The sequence below is a fragment of the Sceloporus undulatus genome, chromosome 3 (genome assembly GCF_019175285.1).
Source record: "Sceloporus undulatus isolate JIND9_A2432 ecotype Alabama chromosome 3, SceUnd_v1.1, whole genome shotgun sequence".
Classification (NCBI taxonomy): domain Eukaryota; kingdom Metazoa; phylum Chordata; class Lepidosauria; order Squamata; family Phrynosomatidae; genus Sceloporus; species Sceloporus undulatus.
Window position 1 is genome coordinate 193,943,928 of NC_056524.1, and position 19,182 is coordinate 193,963,109.

Below are 19,182 nucleotides of genomic sequence, written 5' to 3' on the forward strand. Positions count from 1 at the left end.
TTATAGAACACAAAAGGAAAGAGAAGGAAATTGGATTACTTCGAAGATTTGTTAAAACTTAGGGTAAAGAGCTGAAATTAAAACAAAAAGAATTTGATACACCGGGTTTCAATCTGATTGGTTTGAATATCACAGTTTACGCTAAAACTCAACATGATTTAAAAATGGGGAGAAGAAGGATAATAGTTCGGATAGAAAACTTCTGCTGATTAAAGGAAATCAAGGTATATGGGAATTCATAAGTACGCCTAAATTGGACCAGACCAAGAATAATTATGGAAACAATGATAAAATGGGCCAAGATTGTGGACATGCCATCAATTTAGATCAATGGGAAAAAGCATGGAAAAAAAATATAAAATTATGTGCAGCCCAAAATCTCAGAGAAAACGGTTTAAGATGTATTTTAGATGCACTTATACTGCAAATAGTACTAAATATATAAAAATACAATAATAATTGTTGGAAATGTGATAAAGCTATCGGATCTTATTTCCACTCGGTGGACCGTGGGAAGGCAAATTTTTTGGCAACCATACTAATGAATAATGAGATTTGGATATTGACATGAAACTGGCCCTGGAGCTATGCTATCAGGATGCTTGAAGATAATTTGGATAAAAATACGGCAAAATTTTAATGTATATGGTTTTTGTTGCCAGGATTCTATATGCAAGATGGAGATCGAAAGAGTACCTAACCTTGGGATTATGTCTATCTGTCTAGACGGAAATGAGCAATGGACAAATTTCCGTGTGATAAAAGAGATCTGGGAGATTCTATCTAAAGACTAGTTGTAAAGTCTTAGGTTATATCAAAAAATGGGGGTGACATAGTAATATGATATCAATACCTGAGCCATCTATTTATTTAGAGGCTAGCTTTTGTTGTATAAAGTTTAGAGAGATCTGAAAATGGATATAGAAAATAGATCTAATTATTTTCTCTGACTGAAACCTATTGTGAAAGTACATATTCTCTATCTCTTTGCTGAATATATGTATTTTTAGAATGACTTTGATTTGGGGGAAATAATTGTCCTCTCGGACCAACTTTTTGAAAGATAATTAATTTTAGAGAAGATAAGTTTAAGTAAGAGAGTAATAGCGTTACTTACAAATCACTTCCCTTCCCATTTTGAAATAACAATGGAAGATTGACAAGGATGTGGGGAGAAGTTAACTGTTTGTTTAGAGTTAGGAACAGAATATTCAGAGGAGGATTGGTAGGGAGAGATAGAGATGGAAGAAGGTTAAGTAGTGAAGAAGGTCTGAGTAGGTGTGAATAGAGGGTAACTTAAAAGGGCGTGGAATGTCTGATTTGTTGGATTTTCTAAGTAAGATATAGGAGAGGGTAGCTATCTTTCAGAGGTAAGATAGGAAAGTACAAAAGTGTTGATGGATGAACTTCTCGGAATGAAAGATGCTAAACAATTGGATATGCTAAGTAATTCTGTTTTGTGTGTGGAAATGTTTATGATTTGTATATATGTGTTCTTTTTTTAAAATCTAAAAAAAATAATTAATTAATTAATTAATTAATTTTAAAAAGATCTTTTCCTTTCCACCCCACAACCTTTTTCCCTCTTCTGACACCTCTTTCCCACCTCCACCCCTGCCGCCCCTCCCATAGGCTGGGATCTTGATCTGATCATTTACGGAAAGCTTTTGAAATGAGACTGCCAGCTGTTTAAGATAAAGCCAGTATTGTCCCTAGGGCCAAAGTTTCCACTCCTGCACAAGAGTGGAAGTTATATTGACATGTGTCTTTCTCTATGGAAAAGAAACTCTATGGAGAAATTACTGGTCAAGCTCATCCCGACATCACCCTTGGTATTCCTTTAGTTCTCATGGATCGCTTCCAGGAACACCATAGCTCTTCACAAGTGGTTCGTTAGGCTGCCTAAGTTACCACAGCTCAATAACTCCTGGCGATGGACCATGGTGTGTTCCAGCATGACCTCTTTCATATGCACATGTTCAGTCTGGCCCATGTAATCGTCATCAGTGTCATCCTGTTTAAGCACAAGAAAAATAAGAGGTGATCCATATTCTAAAATCCATCAAGCCACATACTCAGCCTATAGTCTCCTTTAAGGAAACTCAGCCTTACAGCAGCACGAATTCTATTTACCGAGATGGATGGAGCTATTATTCCAAAACAAGGAGATTGGCTGGTGAAGATATATGAGCTTGCTGAAATGGATAAACTGGACATATGTTAACCAAGGAATGTTTTTGGTTAACTTAAGAAAGACTGGAATGCTCATTTTTTTTCTTTTGAACATGAAGTGGAAATGTCTAAGTTTTAGGTTTTATAAGATAAGAGTATGTGTTTACACTAGAATACAACTTGGAAATTGTATTTAGGAAGTACAATATAGTTTAAGGTTTCTATTGGCGGAAAGTCATATATGTAGTGATTAGTGTGTATATTTTGTATTTTGATTGGGGGGGTGTTGGGTTATTTTGTTGTGTAAGTTAGTTTTTCATTTTTTTTTCTTTAGTTTTTTATGTATTTAAAATCAATGTGTAAAAAAATAATGGGGGGAAAAGAGGAAATCTACTAGGTGGCCTGACCAGTCGCACTCTTTCAGTGTCAGAAGAAGCATTGGCAAACCACTCTGAACAATCTTGCCAAACAACTCCCTAATGTTCGCTTTAGGACTGCCATCAGTGGAAACAACTTGAAGCTATACCACCCACAACAAAACACTAAAAAACAATTTAAAAAACATACAATTATTAATAATTTAAAAATACAATCTTGCAAACAAACAAACTGAAAACAGTACAATTAAAAACCAGTACAGCATCCTATTAAAACCCCTCTCCTTAAAAAACATTATGTTTGTGAAAAACTTTGGAAGCGAAAAAGTTTTTGCCTTCACAATGGAAGGCAGCAAGGATGTGGGACCATTCTTACCTTTCTAGGAACGGGTTTCAGAGACCAAGGCAATCACTGAAAGCGGCTAACCCACATCACCACTGTCAAAATGGTTGGGACTAAGAAGTTTATCACATGAGCTCCGTTCTCACGGTAGTAAGGGGAACCAGATACATACTGGTGCTCACCCATATCTTGCAGTGCGCAAATGGGGCTTCAAGCTCTTTTTATACCTCTTCCTATCCTCTGTCGCTTTACCTCCCTCCCCTGTGCCCTACCCAGTGTGCCTTTCAGGGCCTTCTAATTTTGGAGTTTTTATTTTTATTTTTAATGCAATTATGGAAGTATGCTAATATGATTTTCTAAAGTTCAAATAAAGTTTTGAAAGGGGGGAAAGTTTGCATGGGAATAGTGAGGGTGAGAAGAGGAGACACTGACATCACACAACTGCCCAATATTGGAACTGTCACAACAAGAATGTATCACACCTGGGGACTAATGGGACAGTGGTGCATTTGAGGGCTTGTTGGCAGGTTTTCCCATCAGTGCACTCTAACCTGAGCTGCAAGGCAGCAATGAGATTGTGCATCTTGTCATTGATGGGAAAACCTTTCAATAAATGTGAAGTCAAAGGCTTTCATGGCCGGCATCCATAGTTTTTTGTGGGTTTTTCAGGCTATGTGGCCATGTTCTACAAGATTTCTAGAAGAAAATCCTCTAGAACATGGCCACATAGCCCAAAAAACTCACAAAAACCCCTGTCAATAAACTTCATAAATATAAAAGTAGCTTGAAAAGTTACAGTTACACTGCAAAAGGGGTGGAACTATTCTTCATTCAGTATGATTGTGATGTAATGTAGTTGTGCCTTTGTTATTGAAAAAGGGCCCAGAAATTCTAGTTTCAAAGTGGCAAGTTATCAACAGCTCTTTGCCTATTCTCCCACCTGGCTTCCCTCTCCAACCCTTGACTTTTTAACTCACGTCCAGTCCTGTATAAGCCGATGCAAAAGGGGTCTGGGCTCGCATTTGCCTCTCCTCGTTGTATGCAGCCATGGATTGTTCCAGGTTGGTTGTCACCACTGCCACTAGCAGATTTGCAAAGATAAAGGCCCCAAATGTGATGAAGATAAAGAAGTAGAGGGCCCCACCTATCTCCAGGGCAAGGCCTTCCTTTCTGCAGGGGAATGAAGAGAGCTTGTCAAATTACTTTAAAGACATTATTTGTGATTTTCAAAGCAACTACCCACCTTCCCATTTTGAAATAACAAGAATAGTTACAGTGCATATGCAGGCACCTTTTACACACTTTAAGCTTACGCTGAAAGTTGTGGAATGGAAATAAAATGGTGCTGGCATACACACCGCACCACACCACATGCACGAGCCCCATTATTTTCAATGGGGCTCGAGCAAACATGCTATTTGCTTTATGGGGGAGGGGTGTTCCGGAACTGATCCCCACATAAAGTAAGGGTGTACTGTACTACAAAAATTTGGGAGCTACAATCTGCAGGTCTGTAATACAAAACACAGTATCCCTCTCATCATCATCATCTTCTCAACTATGAAAGATCCAGGAACAGCATAAGCCTAAACTTGAACCATGTGATATTCCTTTTCCAACATTTAGTGGGACCATACTGCCATAACTATAAAAGTAAACAAAAAGTAACACCTATACCACAAAGGGACCATGCTATATCTGTAAAGCAATGTAGTCTTATTTTCATTATTGAAAAAGAAAATTAATTTTGTACATACTAATGTATAAGTCTAAAAACTTTAGTCAAAAATTGACCCCAAAAGAGGGAGGCCGACTGTATAAGGCTAGATGACTCAATATAAGACAGCTTTCTTATAACAACATAACTTGTAGTCACCAAAGGTATTCTTGGTCACCACCCCAGGATGGCTTCAAATCATTAATTTAATTAATTTAAATCAATTAAATAGAAATTAATTCCTGTTTGCTTCCTGTTTCAACATAGGCCTTCTCTGGGTCTAAAGTGGCCCAGGAGAACTACAGAATACAGTAGAAATGCACCTCATGTCCCCTAGCAGCATGGAGGACAATGTGTTTTGGGGAGAGAACTCAAAAAACCGTCTAACTAAAAATAATAATTGTAAGCCGCTCCGATAGCCTTTAGGGCTGAAGGGTGGGGTATAAGTACTCTAATAATAATAATAATAATAATAATAATAATAATAATAGTAATAATAATAATAATTTTAAATACCCCCCCAGGGGTTTCCTGGGGACATATGCAACCCATAGTTCCTACTTTGTCCATCACAGATCGACAGATAAATCTTTGGGTAACTTGTAATGAATCAGACTGTTTGTTTCTAACTTCTAGCTCTGAATGGAAGAGGCTTTATTGTATTTCTCATACAACTCTGCTGAAAGAAAGAAGTGAGGAATAAGGATAGATTTTTAGGGGGAAGTACTACAAGCTTAGTTCTGGTACTAAAAATGTTCTAAACATACCACATGTTCAGAGACACCCTAGTCCCTGGATATACTATATGTATGTCAGATTTTATTATTATTATTATTATTATTAACCTTTATTTATGAAGCGCTGTAAATTTACACAGCGCTGTACATGCAATCTTTTTAGTTAGACGGTTCCCTGCCCTCAGGCTTACAATCTAAAAAAGACATGATACAGAAGGAGAAGGGAGTGGTGACGAGAAAGGGTAAGAGGTCCAGCAGTTCCTCTCAACCTCCGAGGCCTGGACCAAGGCAGATGGACTGGAGGGAGGGCAAGGCTTCATAATGGATGGTTAATCATTATCCAGGGAAAATACATAATCACAAATTCACAATTATCACAATTTCATTCCCTGCATAACTATCTTGCCAAACCAAAAACCAAAATAGATGCTTCAATCCTGAAATCTGCTCACTCTGACCTAACATGAGTCTTGTTAAGCATTTTTATTATTTGTATCCTGTTTTTTTCTCAGAATTCAGTGCTGTTCACTTTGAATTATTGTAGTTCAATGTGAAAAGAGATTTACTCACTCAAAGTCATCGTATATGTTGATCCACCCATCTTGGGTTATGCAGATGAAGAGAGTGTATAAAGCAGTCCCCAAGTTCCCAAAATGTTTTGGGACAAGAGTTCCAAAGAGGGTCACACCAAATACAGAGAAGACCTACAAAATGAACAAAACAAGGATGAATTCAAAAAGGTTAACCAAAGAGCCCTAATCCTTCTTTGGTATTCACTGTCACTCCTGAACAAGGAAATTACAAAGGAATATTAGAAAGAAATTGCTAAAGTGAATTATATTCACAAATTCCAGTCCTTAGCAGAAGTATACACAAGGACAAAGGTGTTATGGGCGGGGTACAGACCGCCCAAAAAGGGTGGTCTGCCGATGCCTTGTTTTGCCACGTGAGGAAGCCGCAGTGGACAAACCGCGCAGCTTCCTCATGCAGCAAAAAGAACCCGCAAAAAGCGGGTTCTTTCTGCAGCACCATTGTGATGCCACAGTGCTCCAATGGCACACTCGCGACATCACAAGGGGGGCGTGACATGCAGATGCTAAGCGTCTGTCATGTCAAAATGGCAGTGCCCATGTGTACAGGGCACTGCCATTTTGACACCCTCGTCACGTGCTAGGGGTGAGGCACGTATGGGAGGTGCACCCTCCACCAACTCCTAGCACGTGACGAGGGCGCACTATAGGCCTGTCTAGATTGGGCCATAGAACACTACATAAATTAATACAGAAGTCCTCAGTACTACATATATAACAAAAGGAATTTTCTCAGAGAGAGTTTTGAATCTGGGGAAACTGACTTTTGGTAAGTAGATTTATTTCCTTCACCTATCAGCACCAAATGACCATGGCAAAGATATAAAAGACTGGTATCACCTTATGCAGTCCTTTGAAAATTTTGGGGAAGGTTCATGATTTGCTTCTTTCTGGACTCTATCTGTGGCGTCGTAATGGCGCTGCAGAAAGAACCCCCACAAAAATAATGGAGGTTGCCCCTCTGTGAATATTCAAGACCATGGATCTCAAGTCCACGAGAACAGAGGGGACGACTGTAAATTTCTTTTTTAAAAAATAAACTAGTGTGAAAGTAAATCTTTTAAAAATCTATGGTGGTCCTTTCACACATGCAAGTGACCAAGTGATGAATGGGCATGTGTGAACTCAGTTTTGGGTTCTCGGACTTCTGCCAGCCCTCTGATTTGATACAGACAAGCCTAAGTAATCTGCAATGCAGCAATATCTTCAGACATGTGGATTTTAGAGCCAGATCCTTGCTGATACCCAGTTAGCCAAGTTGAAGATGAAAAATGTAGGGGGGGGGGAAGAATCAAGTAACTGGTCTAAGAGGAGCAAACCGAAATGGAGACAGCCAGGACTGCGGTTTGTGAGCCTTGGAATTGGACTTTGGGGAGAGGCAGGGAGACCTGATGAAGGCATCTCACCAGCATGATGGCAAAAAGCAGGATCATGATGTTCGCCATGTCAGGAGCAGACTGTAGGATCACCTGGATCATCCTTGCCAGGCCACTCACCAAGGTACACACCTGCACCAGTCTCATGACTCTGGAAGGAATGGAAACAGTAATATGCCAGTGTGTAAGGCTGCCAGCTAAAAGGGCTGGAACCACAGTTTGTTTTTTTGGAATTTTTTTTATTAAACACCTCTATTAAAAATATACACAATATAGAACAACCATACAACAACACAAGAAAGAAAGAAAGACAACCCTGGTTCCCAATTAACCTGAACTGCTGAAAGGATTCGGAGAGTGGGATCGTCAGCTAGCCCCATTTAACCCATGTCTTTTTTCACACTGGGTTTTCTCCACTTCTTTTTCGATAAACTGAATCTGTGCAAGTGTGAACTACATGCAGATCGGAATCGATTCAAATTTCCCCTTTGCCAGCTGGAACCAAATCATTTTGAATCGATTCATTTGTGAATGGGAACCACAAGTGGATTATTTTGAAGAGGAAAAATGCTATCAGTGCGAATGTAGTGAGAAAAAATGTGGTTGGGGCAAGTGTAGTGGGAACCATGCCCCGCTGTCAATTTATCTGTAAGTGGGAATGGGGCCATAATATAACAACACTAGTAAAATTAGACACATAAGTTAACCTTACAAATCAAATTGGAATTAAAATGATCAAGTGATAGACGTTCCTCCTCCTCCTCCTCCTCCTCCTCCTCCTCTCTCTCTCTCTCTCTCTCTCTATATATATATATATATATATGTAACTATTTTCTACATATTGCATCTACATTAATATTATATCTACTTTAAATGAATATCTGAATGTACAACCACAATAAACCCCTCTGCCCACTAACATTTAATCTATTCAACCTGCTCATCCCAGCCTCTCCTGATCCTGCATCTCCCATCTCTATCCTTTTAATATACCATCCTTAACTCCTTCTTCTGTTTTCCTCACCTTCTTTCCTTTTAACCTTTCTTTTCCCATCCACAGTACTCTTCCTCTACACGGGCTGCAACCACAGCTTGGAAAATTGCTTTGTTAGATGGCAGCTCCCAAAGTCTTCCAGCCATCATGGCCACTGAACATGCTGATATGACAATTCTAGGAGTTGCAGTCTTAAAAGTTAACATTTGCAAGCTTTATGAAGTCCAAGGCCTTCATAGTCGGCATTCATAGTTTTTTGTGGGTTTTTTGGGCTATGTGACCATGTTCTAGAAGAGTTTATTCCTGACGTTTTGCCAGCATCTGTGGCTGGCATCTTCGGAGAATTTGCAAGCTTTGTTCCTAATCTGCGATGGAGGAAATAGGAGCTTGCTCACCTCTGGTCGGAGGAATAGATATCACTTTTGTGTTGTGCCACTTATTATGATAGCAGATCTTTAAGATGTGGAGCTGGCAGAAACGTTGGCAAGGGAAGGATGAAGCCCACCTTGTAAGGATTTTGGAGAGACAGCCAATGCAGCCCACACCGAAAGTTAACCAACCCTCATCTGGGCCAATATTCATCACACTATTAGCTGTAAACCATTCTAGATCTCAGATGACCTGGCAAGTACCTCTTCAAGAACTTAAGATCTGAATAGATTGGAAAGCTGGGACAAAGCTAACAAAATGAATTTCAACACAGAGAAATGTAAGGTACTGCACTTAGGGCAGAAAAAATGAAATGCTTAGATATAGGATGGGGGACACCTGGTTGAATGAGACTACATGTGAAAGGGATCTAGATCTCCTAGTAGACCACAGGTTGAACATGAGTCAACAGTGTGATGCAACTGCTCAAAAGGCCAATGCAATTTTAGGCTGTATGAATAGAAGTATAGTGTCTAGATCAAGGGAAGTAATCATGCCACTCTATTCTGCTTTGGTCAGGCCCCACCTGGAATATTGTGTCCAGTTCTGGGCACCACAATTCAAAAAGGATGTTGAGAAACTGGAGCAAGTCCAGAGGAGGGCTACCAAAATGGTGAAGGGTCTGAAAACCATGCCCTATGAGGAAATACTTATGGACCTGGGTATATTTAGACTGAAGAAGAGACAGTTAAGGGGTGATATCATAACCATGTTGAAGTTTTTGAAGGGGTATCACATTGAGGATAGAGCAAACTTGTTTTCTGCTGATCCACAGACAAGGACCCAGAGCAATGGATGAAAGCTCCAGGAAAAGAGATTCCAGCTCAACATTAGGAAGAACTTCTTGACAGTAAGAACTGTTCCATAGTGGAAGATGCTCCCTCAGAGAGTGGTGGAGTCTCCTTCCTTGGAGATCTTTAAACAGAGGTTGCATGGCCATTTGTTTGGGATGCTTTGATTGAGAGTTCCTGCATGGCAGTGGGTTGGACTGGATGGCCCTTGTGGTCTCTTCCAACTCTAGGATTCTATGATTCTAGAATTCTATATATTTTGAGAACACAAATAAGCTGCCAACTCTCCAGCCCTACCTGACCATATGGAAAAATGTTTTGAAACTCAGGTTGGGAATGAGAAAACCAATGAAGAGAGATACCACAATAAAAAAGTTGATGATGTTCCAGCCATCCTGTGTAAAAGGAATAAGAGAGAGAAATATTGTTTGGTGTGTGCAGTGATATATAAAGCCCCAAAGCTTTCCACAGAGCTCAGGAAAAAAAACCCTTTCTATTGCAACTCCCACAATTCCCAGCCTGCATGAAACATACTGACCAGGGGACAATGGGAATTATAATCCAAAAGGTATCCCCCCGGTCCCTGCAAGCTCTGACTGATCTCCACTTGGCACCACTTTAGCCATATTGGGGTTTTTTGTCATTAAAAAATTAATTCTAAAACAACAACAATGAAGCATAACATTACAAATAAAAGGTATCAGATCAAGTTACTGCAGTTAAGCATCATCTTCCAATTTTCTTTCTGTATGTAAAGATAAATTATTAAGACAATTAATAAATAAACCTAAAATGGATTTTCCAGAACTTCAAAGGCTCTGAAGGAGAGCCATGTGGTGAAATTCTATTTCAATAAATACAATAAAGAGTTTGTAAATAGTCTTTTAAGTCTACTTCCTCAGAGCATCTGAGGAAATAGAATGAAGTCTACGAAAGTTCATGCTTCCAACTTCTTTCTTTCAGAGTCTCAAAGGTGCTACAAGATCTCCCTACAAGGAATATGCATGTTTTTCTTAGGATATCGACAAGACATCTATAGCAACAGTTGGCATATGCTTCAGGGCAGGTGTCCTCTTCTCACCTTCCAATACAACAAGAATCCATAGTACCAGTTGAGAATGACCTCACAGAGGAGTAAAGCCAGGACAATAGTATCAATGGCAGAGAAGAACCCAAAGTATTTCTACAGAAAACAGAAAACAAACAAACAAACCAAGCGCTTGAAACCAGGGCAGTAAAGACAGACACATACATATACTCAGATTTCACATGTTCATGTGTGCCCACCCACATTCCTCTTCAATCAGTTCCTGAAATGTGGGTAGAGGGACATTAACATTTCCCCATCTCAGGACCAGGACTACCGTTCAACCAATTCTGGTAATATTGTTAATGGCTGATCAGTATGGCAGCAGGAAAAAAGTTAGCTATACTCTGAATTGCACAGAAAGTGGGTGGAAACGCTCCACCAGCACTGACCCTGGCCCCTTTGACATACAAAGCATATGTTCTATTTCCAAACCATCCCCTGCCTCTTTCTGCTGTTACCTGCATGCAAATCTTGGAAATGTTACTTCTGAGTAGGAGTGTCACTGGGGGGGGGTGCAGGGGGTGAGAACCATACTGGGTGACACCTCAGAGGTGTTGTCATCTGGTGCACTAGTGAGAAGGAAATGCCTTCCAGTGTGAAGGATACGGCTGCACCTCTCCCTGGGTAGACTGGGACTCCCAAAGACGGAAGAGCCTAGGAGGGACCCAGTCCACCTGCCCAGAGGTGATAAAGAGGTAAACTGGGATACTGTTAGCATGCCATGGCATCCTGGAGGCCTTTCCATTGCCCAAAGGTGATTGGACCGCTCCAGGAGTTGTGAACAAAGTGGGTAGACTGTAATGGCACAGATGACCTCTTTAGGTGCCCTAGTCCACCTTCTTGTTGGTGGGAAGGAGGTCAGACTCTTTTCCTCAGTTGGCGAATCTACTGCTGATGGGCCTGGCAGGGAGGGGGGGGGGGGGGGGGGGGGGGTAACAGATAAGTTACTGCATTGGGGTGTCACCAATCCTAGTGACACTACTCCTTCTGAGGACTGTAAGTTCCCAAATTCCTAAGCTTGCATGGAAGATTCTGGGAGCTATAATCGAAAACACTGTACATAACTGCTAAGTGTACATAACTGTTCTACAGCACAATGGAACACAGTAAAACCACCAAAAACTCTCACTTCTCTTTCCTATTACTCTTTCTGCCATATAATACTCTAAACTGCTCATATGCCTGCAGGAGCATTACTCCAGCAAAGCATGACTACCATCCCATTATTCCATAGGTCTCCGATTTCTCAGTCTCCTGCTTAACACATGGCCACAGGTAACCACAGGTAATAATAGCAGTTTACAGTATGCAATCAGCCTCATCTTGCGGTGTTAGCTAAACAAATTGGCCTGTTCTAGAGGTTTTCAACCTGTAGCTCTCCAAAAGGTGATCACTGCAGTCTTAGAATCCCATACTAATGGCCATGCTGACTGGGGATTCTGGGATTTAAAAGGTTTGGAATCATCAATCTACAACAAATCTTAGATAAAATTAGTACAGGCAAACCTCAGTTAACAAAGCCTCTAAAAAAGAAGTTCCTTTTTACAAAAACATTTCATGGGAGCACAGACCCTCTTTTCTTGTTTTCTGCTTAGCTAAAAGTTTTTGGCTTGCTTTATTTATTTATTTATTTATTTATTTATTTTGGCAACTCTGTTACTGAAAAGATAGTGAAGAAGGGCTGGAGTAACACAGGCCAGGCCTGCATGGGCTAGAATATTTCAGCAGCAGCCCAGAATATTCTGGCCTCTGAACCAGCCCAATGTCCCCTCATTACTTTTGGTACTTCATAGTGACACCGAGCAGCTGTTTACACATGTGTCCTGCCAGTGGCATCATTAGAATGAAAGAGTGTGCTTTGTCCCACCAAAAGGTCCTGTGATCCTGTCCCTGGCTAGCCTGGTAAACAAACCTCTTCTAATTCACGTTCTGTTCGCATAGCAACAGTAATGGCATTCACAAGGATGAAGGTACCCAACAATATCTTGAAGGCCGGGTGATAGAGGAACATCCCCGTGCATGTTTTTGAGACAAACTCTTCCACATCCCAGTCATCCTGTTTGGGGAGAGAGCAGAATCATATTAGACTGAAGAAACACTGCATCTGAGTCTTCCTACAACTTTGTAATCTAGTCTGTGCTTAGTGATGTGGGCTGGTTATGGCTACTCAGTATTGCCATGGCTTAACTGGCTTGCTTAGGTAAACCTCCACTTGGTCTTAGTGTTCTGTGTTTGTCAAATTGATAAAAAGTTTTAGATGCTTAATTCCTTAAAGCATAAATTAATTTCATAATGCTTGATTTGAAGTATGGTCTTGCAATAGTCTTGCCCTGCATTTGAGCTTTCTGCAACTGATTTACTGATTTGAGGATTAGTCATGGCCTCAGTGTTCCCACTCTGCAAAATGGGCAGGTGTTTTTTCATTGTATTCTAAGTGCTTCATTTCTTCATCATTTATCACATGTATATGGTAAGCAACATGCAGGTAGTTTCTTCTCAAGTTATATATTGTATGTGTAATAGTGGGTCCTTGATATCCACTGGGGTTTGGTTTCAGAACCTCCCATGGATACCAAAATCCATGGATGGTTGTCCCCTTAAATACAATGGCGTAGTAAAATGGCGCCCCATATATAAAATGACAAAATCAAGGTTTGCTTTTTGCAATGTATATTGTTTGAAGATTTTCAAGCTGTGGATGGTTGAATCCATGGATAAAGAATCTATGAATGCAGAGGGCTGACTGTACTTCCTTGGGACAAGAAACCGAAGACTAGATTGTGCTAGGTCCAGAGTTTGAACAGGTTTTTTGAACAAGACCTTTTATTCAAGTAGGGGTTTGGCTGCTAACTGGAAGGAAGGGTCTTTTAATGCACCTCCCATCTTGATAGGATTTTAAAATATTTTTAAATTGCTTTAATTGAGTGCATGGTTTTAATATGATAGCTTATTGAAACTGTTTTTAAAATTATTCTTTGCAGTTATACCTCACTGGGTTTTTAGCTGTATTATTTTAACTTATGTTGTAAGACATTCTGCACTGAAAGAAACTCAAGATGTTTAATGAGATGAGATAATAAGATAATAAGATAAGGTAGCCCAAATATTGAAATCTTTCCTCATCGAAAATTTATTCCGACCCCTTCATCACCTAATAACTGAACACCTATAACCATCTTCAAGAAGCTGTTTTTTAGACAACAGATTGAGGAATTCTTAGAAGGAGGAACAATGTTTTCAGGCTCTGATCTTAGCTACTAAGCATGCTAAACAAAACTGTGGATCCAAGTCAGAAGACAGAACTGCAGTTGGGGAGGAAAATGAGTCAAAGGGCCTTATCACACATGGGGGGTTTGCAGCTCAGATCCGCAGTCACTCCTGTTCTAGCAACACAGAACATGATGTTTTTTCACACCAGATCCGGAGTCACTCCTGTCTTGCAATGTGAATTCACATTAAAACGTGATGTTTTATCACACCTGGTTGCCTTTCCATTGCCCTTTCGAATCAAGGGAGAAGCGGAATCAGTTAGATTCCAGGCAAGTCACGTGATGCAGATTCAAGCAAAGCGTGGTGAGTGCACATTGTATTATCACACCAGAACATACTTTGAGGGTTCAATGATTTGAATCGGCATCCTTGCGCATGCTCAATGGGGCTCTGGATGCTGTCCTCCTTCCCTGCCCCCTCCTTAGCTGTCATCCTTCAACGGGGTGAAGGAGCAGTCAGGGGATGATGGGGTAGGTCGCAGGGGGTTACTGGGGCCAGGATAGGGATGAAGGAGCAGTCAGGGGATGATGAGATATGTCGCCAGGATCAGGGTGAAGGAGCAGGCAAGGGATGATGGGATAGGTTGCAGGGGGTCACTGGGGCCAGGATTGGAGTAAAGGAGCAGTCAGGGGATGATGGGATAGGTCGCAGGGGGGTCAATGAGGCCAGGATCGGGGTGAAAGAGCAGGCAGGGAATGATGGGGTGGGTCGCAGGGGGTCAATGAGGCCAGATTTGGATAAACACCATAGTCTGCATCTGCACTGCAGAAACAATCCAGTTTGACACCACTTTAACTGCCATAGCTCAACGATATGACATTCTGGGAACTGTAGTTTGTTGTGGCACCAGTACTCTCTGACACAGGAGGCTTAAGTCTCACAAAACAAGACAGAAGTAAGATGGAAGGATTATACCTGGATGCAGGTGATGTCCTTGTAGTTGACCTCAACCAGATCTTGGTCACCAGATGCTCCTCTAGAAGCCTGTTCACGTGCCCACTAGCCATATATGAAAATGTACAGAAATCTTTTTTAAGCACTAGCATGTAAACTTTCTGAACATATATTTCAGCATCTGCTATGCCATCTGCAAAGCACTGGAAGGTTACTTTATTGGACTACAACTCCCTAAATCCTCCAATCAGCATCACATACCCTCCAACTGTCCCAATTTTGCAGGGACAGTCCCAGTTCATCCTGTGTCATCCCACTTCTTTAGCTGCTTTAAAAAGTTTTGCTCTTCACATCTCAGTTTTTCTCTTCATGTGCTACCTTCCCCTTCATCCTCAGTTTACCCCAGTTCATTCAAACTGAGTTCAAAATGCAAAAAATTGTTTGCTCTCAAATTAACCCAGTGAACAGAGAGGAAAGACGGAAGCAGTGCCTTTTCTTTTCAGTATACTTATGCTAAAGCAAACTGCTGCAGCCTCTCCTAACTTATGTGTTCTCCCTCATTCATAACTTTTGCCATCTTGGCCACATTCTGATGTTGCTTAGTCATATGCATCCCAATTTTCATCTGTAAAATGTTGGAGGATATAGCATGGACACTAACTATACTGGCTGGGCTGTTTTGAGGCTGTAGTCTAAAAGCAGCTTTCCTGACATCCAAGTCTATCTCCTTCTATCTGTACTTTATTTATATTAACTTTATCACACGGGGAAAATCAGGAATTTAAACAGTGTTTATCCCATGAAAATTGTGCAACCGTGATTAAGATTTTCACACTATGTTGCGATTAGAGTCATTATCCCAGCAATTAATAGGCAATAAACAGCAATAAATCATTCATGGGGAAATCCTGTGAATGATTTGTTTCTGTTTATTGCCTGGTTATTCCCTGGTTATTCCCAGGATACTGGCTCTTTAATTGTAATGTGTGTGAAAATCTTAATCATGATTGCACAATTTTCATGGGATAATCACTGTTTAAACCCCTGATTTCCCCCCAACTTTTCCCATTTGATAAAGTCCTATGTCTGTAAATATAACCATGTTACACAAGTACTAACAGTTGCCAATTGTCTGTTATCCAAAAGGAAGCCAGAATTTGTCCTTGTGGTAACAGTTGCCTGTGACATACTGAGAGACCCAGAGATAGAGAGAAGATTTTAAAACTAAGCCTCTGGGGTAAGAGGAATGTCAGAATATAATCATCCTTTTGACATACTATAAATCTGTAATGCTCAATAGGATGTGTGCCATGGGCAAGTCATAGCCCTCCTTCCATATATTCAGATATTGTGCCTTTTCCAGATGCTGCCTCACTGAGAGGTGGCAAGAAATTTAGAATTTCCACTCCTGGAAAATTTTACAAGCATACTTCAGTTAACAAAGCCTCTGACAAAGAAACTCTTTTTGACAACGTCTTTTTACAAAGGCCCAGCCCAGCTCCTTTAAATGGACTTTTTTTTTGGTCATCTTTGAGTCTGTACAGACAGGCCAAAATAAAGCTGCTCAGGTCACTTTGGAGGTATAGTGTTTAAATGCTGCATGTGTCCTAAGAGGCCAGAAGCCACACTAAAGCCATGCTCCAGTCCTAATACAGGGAGAGGCGTAGGGACGTAGCCAGGATTTTAGGAAGAGGGGTCCAGACTAAGTGCCACCTTTATATTGGGGCTTGGGTGCAGCAGCGCAGCAGCACGCACCATTCATTTTTATAATGGAAGGGGAGGTCCGGACCCCAAGACACCCCCCCTTGGCTACGTCCCTGAGAGGCGGGATACAAATTATTATTATTATTATTATTATTATTATTATTATTATTATTATTATTAGTCATTTAAACAGCATACCTACAAAGTGAATCGAAGCAGCTTTATTTTGGCATGTCTGTACAGGCCCTTTATTTTTTGCAGCACTGTTATTGGGGGGATGGTGAAGGAAGGCTGGAGAAACACAGACTTTCAGTGACGGGTTGCAACAGTATGTCTGTATCAAATTATGCAATAGAGTTTGGCCTGAGAAAAATAGGATTCTATTCTAGATGATGTACTGTAGCTGTGTGTGCTTACGTACAATGTGTGGACAGCAAAACAGAAAATGAGAAAGCAGAGTAGCATGTCTCACCAGCTACCCTGGCATGGTGGAAAAGCATAGATCTAGAACTTACACCAACAAAATGGAAAACAAAACTAAAGTGGATGTTGTTGGGCGGGGGGAGGATCATTTTGGGATGCATTTTGGAAGACGTTTTCTAGTGGTCTCTAGAAGATTCAAAATGTTTTGGTTTATTTATGCAAGCCTTTATCTGACCACTTTGCTTCATTTCACATAACGTTAGTTCTGAATAAAATGTCTGCTGAAACTTGTGAACTGCTCATCATTTTTTTTGTGGAGTAGGAACCCATTCCTATTCTTTTCATTTTATCTCTCTCTTGGCTACCAATGTTTTTGTTAAAGAAGTTAAGACCAGATACGTAACTTCTTTGTGAGGTGAGATATACCTGTATTTTAAAAAGAAGGCTTACTCCCCTGCACATTTTGTTCCTCCATGCTCAAAAGGGGATTATGAAACCAGAGGTGAATTTTTGGCCACTTTGTATTCTCCCATAAGAGCTTGTCTGTGTTTTGAGGGCTCATGGAAAGGCATTTCTCTGTGTTCCTGCCATCCTTACAGTTACATCTGGTCGGAACATAGGAGAAAGCCTTGGTGGCTGTTCTCAGGCTGTTAATTATACTATTATAATAATTAAATTTCTAGCTTCTCTATGATGTGATTTTTTAAAAAAACTATATATATATATATATTTTAACTTTTGTGAGCCCCCTTCAGTCCAGGAATGGGAAAAATGCTGAATGAGTCCACTTATGAATCTATCTGTCTATTCTTTATTTATTTACTGAATTACAACACTTCTATCCTGCCTTTATCACAGGATCTCAGGTCAGCATACAGTATGAAGATTCTGAATCATTTCCAAATTAAAACCTAAATACTTTGAACAATATAAAAACATGTTAAACACAACAATTATACCATTTTAAAAGCAATAGTTGTAACCACTTTTTAAAAACTACAATAATTAAAAACCATGCACTTGAAATACATCAGTCTCCAAAGGCTTCACCAAAGAGCCATGTTTTGGTATAGCACCAGAAAGAAATCAGTATTAGCACCAGTCAACTCTCCAAAAGGAGAGCATTCCACAATCTGGATACTACAAATTGGTACCTAAAAGGAAAAACACTTCTTCAAAAGTATCAAGGTCCCAAGCCATTTAGGACTTTAAATGTCAATATAAACCCCTTGAGTGTAGACCGGAAGTGAATCGGCAGTCAATGCAGCTCCTTAAGACAGGTGTTCTATGTTGTCCATTATTCTAGTCAATAATCTTGTGGCTTCATTTTGCAATAGGTGTAGTTTCCAAGTCATCTTCAAGGGCCTAACCTGGAGCTGCCAGGATAAATCCTTGAACCTTCTGCCTATATGTACATTTATCAGTGACTTATGGAATAATGTGGTTACTGTCTGTGTGCTTGTTTCTTGCATTCGCCTAATCACTATCTGCATATTTCTATATATATCCATGATTGCATCCACATTGCTCCAGCCCCTGTAGCCCTAAACTGATTAGATCTGGGGACAGATTAGGAAAGGAAAAATAAAACCAGATAACAGTGGGAGATCCTATAAGGATTACACTTGGGGCATAGCCATAAAAGTACTAAGAGAAGGAATTCTGGAGGGAGCAGGCATCTTGCTGCATCTGAAGGAGGAGAAGGTCATGCCTAATGGACTTCCTGACTTTGTGAAAAATCATCCCCCAAGATCTCACCTCAGAGCTCCTGCGACGGGTCTCCATTCTGCCTGCAGTGTGGAGTCCACCACTAACCACACCACTGCTCCTCTTACATTGTGATGCTGATGTTCTGCTCTTGCGGAATCCTGTGAGCATGACATCACAGAAGTCATACCTCTTATAATGCCATTCTAGAAGTGGGTGCATTTCTGGGAACACCCCCCCCCCCCCCGCATGAATGCAAAAGAAATGCAAATAATCTCACTCCATATAATTATATGGTGGCAACATGAACATACAGACTTCAGCATGTCCCTGTTCATTTTACAACCATTTAATAATATCAGGCAAGACAATCGACAAATGGTCAGATTCACTGATTTAAAGCCCACAGACCCACAGTGCCATTGCAGTTTAAAAGAAACACATCTCAACACAATGGAGAAAAGTTTGACCAGATGTTGTTGATTGGACATGTCAAGACCCTAACCCTTTACCTTGTTATGGTTATCTATCAGCTTTCCAAAATGAGCACTGAGTTTTGTAGGACACA

The 19,182-nt window shown here is 40.5% G+C and overlaps 1 protein-coding gene across 1 annotated transcript in view; it reads right to left on the bottom strand.

Annotated features, from left to right (window-relative positions):
• The window catches only part of CATSPER4 (cation channel sperm associated 4), a 31,350-nt gene extending 12,514 nt beyond the window's left edge, over positions 1 to 18,836 (bottom strand). The window contains exons 1-10 of the mRNA XM_042458484.1: positions 18,666 to 18,836; positions 14,802 to 14,885; positions 12,529 to 12,672; positions 10,608 to 10,709; positions 9,824 to 9,921; positions 7,343 to 7,463; positions 5,917 to 6,050; positions 5,799 to 5,804; positions 3,870 to 4,062; positions 1,884 to 2,014 (exon numbers count right to left, since the gene is read on the bottom strand). Coding sequence (XP_042314418.1) covers positions 1,884 to 2,014; positions 3,870 to 4,062; positions 5,799 to 5,804; positions 5,917 to 6,050; positions 7,343 to 7,463; positions 9,824 to 9,921; positions 10,608 to 10,709; positions 12,529 to 12,672; positions 14,802 to 14,885; positions 18,666 to 18,836 — 1,184 coding nt within the window. The remainder of the gene's footprint in view (positions 1 to 1,883; positions 2,015 to 3,869; positions 4,063 to 5,798; positions 5,805 to 5,916; positions 6,051 to 7,342; positions 7,464 to 9,823; positions 9,922 to 10,607; positions 10,710 to 12,528; positions 12,673 to 14,801; positions 14,886 to 18,665) is intronic.
• Positions 18,837 to 19,182: the final 346 nt, after the last annotated feature.